The sequence below is a fragment of the Corythoichthys intestinalis genome, chromosome 9, assembly GCF_030265065.1.
Source record: "Corythoichthys intestinalis isolate RoL2023-P3 chromosome 9, ASM3026506v1, whole genome shotgun sequence".
Taxonomy (NCBI): domain Eukaryota; kingdom Metazoa; phylum Chordata; class Actinopteri; order Syngnathiformes; family Syngnathidae; genus Corythoichthys; species Corythoichthys intestinalis.
This window is the reverse complement of record NC_080403.1, coordinates 32,553,588-32,559,587: the sequence shown is the minus strand read 5'-3', so window position 1 is coordinate 32,559,587 and position 6,000 is coordinate 32,553,588. Positions and strand designations below refer to the sequence as shown.

General features: G+C 39.2%; 1 protein-coding gene across 1 annotated transcript in view; it reads left to right on the top strand.

The window, feature by feature from the left end:
• The first annotated feature begins 427 nt into the window (after positions 1-427).
• The window catches only part of trpc4apa (transient receptor potential cation channel, subfamily C, member 4 associated protein a), a 40,093-nt gene continuing 34,520 nt past the window's right edge, over positions 428-6,000 (top strand). Inside the window, exons 1-2 of the mRNA XM_057847286.1 lie at positions 428-596; positions 4,754-4,882. Of these exons, the coding sequence (XP_057703269.1) occupies positions 471-596; positions 4,754-4,882 (255 nt within the window). The 5' untranslated portion in view covers positions 428-470. The remainder of the gene's footprint in view (positions 597-4,753; positions 4,883-6,000) is intronic.

Below are 6,000 nucleotides of genomic sequence, written 5' to 3'. Positions count from 1 at the left end.
TGTAGACAGTGATGGGTGTGAAGGAGGATTTTGAATTAAATACGGAGGTGAACAGGGAGTCAGTGTAGGGTGTGAAGGATGGGAGTGATGTGCTCGTGTTTACGCACCCTTATCAGGACCCTGGCAGCGCTGTTTTGGACGTACTGGAGCCTTTGTAGGCTCTTGCCAGGGATCTGAGGACATCATATTTTTGTGTGATGTAGGCCACAATATGAACTTTTAGAATGCACATGTGGCCCACATCACCCAAAATGTGATGTCTACGTATGTGGATGGCGGGTGGTTAATAAACTTTTTTTTTTTTTTTTTTAACTAACCAAAAATAGTCACTTGCCCTGATAAATGAAGCAATCAAATGGTACATTTCTGTCAATGACGCTACTCGACCAGAAGATGGCGCTTAATTGCCCTGAAGCTTGATGAGCGCATGCACTTCCTGCCTGAGAAGCTCACTTCAGGAAGAAGAAATAATGGCGACGCTTAAGGGCTCCGAGAGCCACTCTACGGGGGCAAAACAAAGACATTGCAAAAGTAATATCGTAATCAAGTTGACGGAGAGTCAAATCACAGGGCAGACTTTTAGTCGTGGGACACAGGTAAGCCACGCGATGTGCGTTAGGAAAGAAAAGACGTCACAAAGTTGCTCGCCTCAAACCAGGGATTTGCGTTTTGGAGTGCTGCCTGAAAAGCAAGGCGCTATCGGGCAGACGTGATTGCCGACGCGCTCCCTCGTTTGGCTTCACGATATACAGCCGACCGCGACATTTGCGTCATTTTCTGACGATAAAGTCGAACACGTAGTTCGCTTTCTTCCCTTCTTGCTGCTCAGGCAAAAATGTTCGCGTAATCTATTGTTGTTAGCCTGCGTTAGCTTAGCATAAGCAACAAGGAGTGCTCACAGGACTACTGTTTGGTCGCTGTTTTACTTAACGATCTCTCGCCAATATTACTTAATAATGACACCACGTTAACAAAGTTTGGTTTCACGCTGTTGCAGTCGATTATCAGACAATTAGACTGCTAACTAGCTTAGCCATCAGCATTGCTGAGGTGATTACGTAATGTTCAGCGACCACTAAGAATGGTTCCCATAAAAGGGCACGCTGACAACAGCTGTTTTTCCAACAATTTAACAAGAACTTGTTCTTTACGACCTCTTATTCATTCATGGTCAAATGCAATTACGTCATTGTTTCGTATGTTTGTGCTTCTCAGTCAAACAACACTTTTAGATCCACCTGTCATTGCATGTCTACATTTTTCAAGAGGTACACCTGAACTGTTTAAAGATTCAACTTGAGTCTCACACGAGTTGGGACAAAAAAAGTTTTTTGCATAAGCATCATTTCCAAAATGTCACCACAAAGTTTGAGTTTTATCAGAGAAATTCCTTTTAAAACAAGGTATGTCCCGGCAGTTTTGTTAATCTTACTATAAAAAAGTAATTACAGTTACAAATTACTTCTCCCAAAAAGTGCGTTAGTAACTCAGCTACCTGAATGTAAGAGTAATTAGTTACTTGGCAAAGTAACTGGTGATAATTTTCATGTTTGGTCACTAGAGGCGTGCGAAATTTCCGATTCTAAGATTATTCGCGATTCGGAAGATTCGAGAACGATTCAGAAAAATCCAAATTCCGATGATTGAATTGTACCAGCTAAAGCAGACCTAAAACACAGCGCAGTCTTCGGGACGCAATGAGGAACGGACCGAGAGTAAATATCATGTTCAACTCATGCCGCTAGATAAAAAAATAATAAAAATAATACCTGACTGCGGCCGACAGCTGCTTCAAACAACGCCCAGTTGCTAGTTGCTACAAACATACGGCCACATACGGCTATAGTAGATATAACATATATGTAGAACTAGATGCAAAATGACAGACGACGGCGCCGGTAGAACATGTGAAAAGAACTGGATGCAAAATGACAGACGACGGCGCCGGTAGAACATGTGAAAAGAACTAGATGCATAATGACAGACTTGCCGTTTAGTAGTTGCCGCGTTATTAACAGCCACCATCTTAAAGCAGTAGACTTCTCTAGAAGGCTCTGTTGTAGCGAACCTAATTAACTTTTTATTGAAAAAATATATAAAAATATAAAAAGAAATACTCCAAAATCGGCAAAATCTTAACTTGAATCCATCTTTAAATGATGAAACAGTTTTAAAACTTTGACATGTCAAAAGTAGACAAAAGGGAAATTATGGAATAACGGGAGAATTTAAACAACTTTAACGGCTGATTCACATCATTAAATTAATTGAATGCAGTTTAAATCTGCTGATACAAAATGGGACTTGAGTATTTTATTGTTTTAAACTGTTAACATGATACTGAAATATTAGTTTGGTTTAGCATGAGAGGATTTTTGCACAATTTTGAAACTAATGTACAAAACATTAAAAGCGCAGGGGGTGGTAACATCAATAATCGATTTATGTTAGGTGCCAAAAGATTCCCACCTCTATTGGTCACAGTATGTGAAGTTTAAAAGGTTTTTGGGACAATTGGCTCTATCCCAATTCTTTACCCTAATTTACCTTGAATCAACCGTTAAAAATGGTTAAAATCGCTCCAATTTTTGCATTAATTCCCTTCTGTCTACTTTTGACATGTGTAAGTTTTAAAACTGTTTCATCATTTAAAGATAGATTCAAGTCAAGCTTTTGCCCATTTAGGAGTATTTTAGATAAAAAGTTACTTAGGTTCACTAGGAAGGTTCTCCACAACAGAGCCTTCCTAAGAAGTCTACTGCTCTAAGATGGCGGCTGTTTACTAACGCATCTACTTCCTATACTGTACATGTTGCTAATGCCGCCGTGTCTGTCATTTCGCATCTAGTTCTATATATATATATGCGATATCTACCATGTCTACCATATCATGTGGGTGTAGTTTGTAGGTTATCGGCTACAGTCAGGTATTATCGGAGCCACATAGCATCGCGTTTGCTCGGCGTCACAACTTTTTTGCCTCCTCCCCACTCCTGCTCTGCTCTGTCGTCTCGGTGAGTCAGTCTCCCTCAGACTTTTCTTGCGTCATTCAACCAATATAGTAACGCATAATAACCCACGCTTTTCCATCCTCAGTAACGATAAGTGCGTTGCCACAATGGGAAAAGTAATTAATTGGATTACTCACTACTGAAAAAAATAACGCCGTTATATTGTAACGCCGTTATTAACAACACTGTGTGCCGGTATGATATTCTGACGGTATGATAACCTTAAACCACAATATCACGCTTTCACGGTATCACCGTTTTGCAATTACAGCTGTAAAATGTGTCACTTTGAGATATCTGGGTTCAAAGAAAAAAACTTTTTTTTTTCTATTGAACAGGATTCATATTTTTCAAAACACATTAGCAAATTGGAACATAAGTATAATGTTAAGTTAAAACAAATAATTAAAAAAATAACAGAATATTCTAAATTAGAATACCATAATTTCCTGAATATAACGCATACTTTTTTCCCCAAAATCAACTTGTAAAATCATGGTACGCATTATAAACGGATACATGGATGGAGACAGAAATATATTTATATATTTTATATATATATATATATATATAAACCGATTTTTTTTAAATTGACACGGCCACGTTGTGTTGAAGAAACATTTTACCGTATCAATCCATGGAAGAAACATTTATTCATCATGATGAAACGAGCAAGTTATACAGCAGCCTTTAAAAGAAAAGTCACATCTGTTTTGTTTTCTCCTAGATTCTGGTAAGTTGGAGAAATTGTCAAATCATGTTATTACCGTAAATATTGTCAGTTTATGGTAATGTTTTGAATTACCAATGTGCTATGCTTGTGCTGTGTTTCCCCAGTCAGCAAAATGACATTTCTGTATCTGTACACGAGCTCTGTTTTCTTGTATTCTTCTATTTATTGGTGGTAAAATTAGGGTGCGCGTTATAAACGGGTACAATAATATCCCCTAGATTTTACAAGTAAATTTGGGGTCCGCATTATACATGGGTGCGCCTTATATTCGGGAAATTATGGTAAATGCAGTCCTATAGGTTGAGCCTAAACCCACAGCCACAGCTCAACATTATTACCATCAAAACAAAAATACTGAAATTTTTTTTTTTTTAAATCCATAAAAGGCAAGTATGTATGACTCGAATTATGTTTGCAAGATACTGTTTCTCAACACAGTTGTCAGAGATTTTAAAAAATCATGTTTTACCACTGCTAAACGCACTAAACACAATGGAGTTAACTCTCATAGCTTCATGGCAGTGTTTTCTAACCTTTAATTTTGTATAGATGCGAAATCATATTGGAGGTATTGCCTCTTCGGCAGCCACCCTCCGCAAACATGTTTTACATGTCGGTTGGCCCTCCTCTAAGCCGCGGCCATCTGTAACCTTTCTGGAGCAGAAGTATTCCCATGTCAGTGATTCCGTTTTCTTCAATAGGGGAAAAAGTTCAGGAGTTTCAGCCATCATGTAGCACAGCTGACTCACTGACACTGACAGTGGGGGAGGGTTGAGCCTTGCACCTGCAAGCAAGGGATTTCTCTTTGCATTTTTGGGACATAAATTATTGCTAATACCATAGAGATGGTGTGACGGAAAATCTTTGCAGTTTTGAAACTTTGACGTTTTCATACCACGGTATACCTTGAAACCGGTAATCGGCACATGATGTCTAATTGAAACACAATGTATTATTATGTTAAATTTCTTGCCTTCGTGTGTTTTAATCTGGTTTACCTGTGATGTAGCTCCCAGGGGGTCTCCTTCAGGAGAGGGACACGCGGGCCAAATGGCAAGGCATTCCTTCATTGCTACAGAAGCTCTACGAGAGCAGTCATCCCAACAGTGACCTTGCCAATGCCCATGGCCTAGTTAAGGTAACCACACAATAGTTAAAATACTGACTGTAACAATGTGACAAGATTTACCCGAAATGATAGTCTGTCAGAACGAGGATTCTTGTTGGAATGACTCATTTTACTCTTGAGTACAATAGGGGTGTGAGAAACATATCGAAATGGTGATATACAGGGTGTTCCAAAAGTTTGACCCCATTTCGTAGGCCAATAATTTTGACAATTTTCGTTGGAAGGACCTCAAATTTTCCCAGCTTGTGTAGAAACGTTTCAAGCTTTTGTGTGTAACGTTTGAGGTTCTGCCAGAGAGATGGATCGGTTGAGATAGTGAAGAAGACTATTTGCTTCTAAAATGGCCACCACAATCACCCGACCTTTCTCCGTGTGATTTTTTTCCTCTGGAGTTATGTGAAAGGACTAGTCTTTGTACCTCCTCTTCCAGTTAACATTGAAGAATTTAATTGGAAACTGTTACCAAAGACATGCAACAGCGAGTTTGGCACGAGCTCGAGTACCGACTGGACGTGTGCAGAGTCACAGGCGGCGCTCATATTGAACATTTATGAAAATCTGTCATAAACCAACAAATATTTGTATATTTCTTTGTAAATTTAACCAATAAAACGTATGACCTTCAACATAAGGTGTATTTAGTTTCATTAAGATCCATCAAGTAGTTTCCGAGATATGGGCATTTAGAATGGGGTCAACCATTTTGGAACACCCTGTATTGTGATACTTTGCATCCCGAAAGGTTATCGATACGCTCATGCCAAGAATCGAGATCTTATTTTAAAAAGGTTTCAAAAAAAAAAAGAACCACCAACAAGTTGCTACCAAAATCTTGCACCATAATAGTGTCTCAGTTAACTCTATGGCTGACAGTGATGACGCATTCACAGTCACGGTTTCCGATTTTCGGGGCATTTACAGGTTTAACAGGTCCTGTTGAGTTTGAGTCGCTGCCTATTCATTTGGGAGATTCCCGGGTCACTTCCTGTTCTTTAACCCAAAATCAACAGGAAGTGACCCATAAAATGCCCCGAAATCAACAGGAAGTGACTGAAAATCAACAGGAATGACTTGAAATGGCCCAGAATTACCTCATTGCCTGGCATTGGCTGCCAGTGATGGGCCAT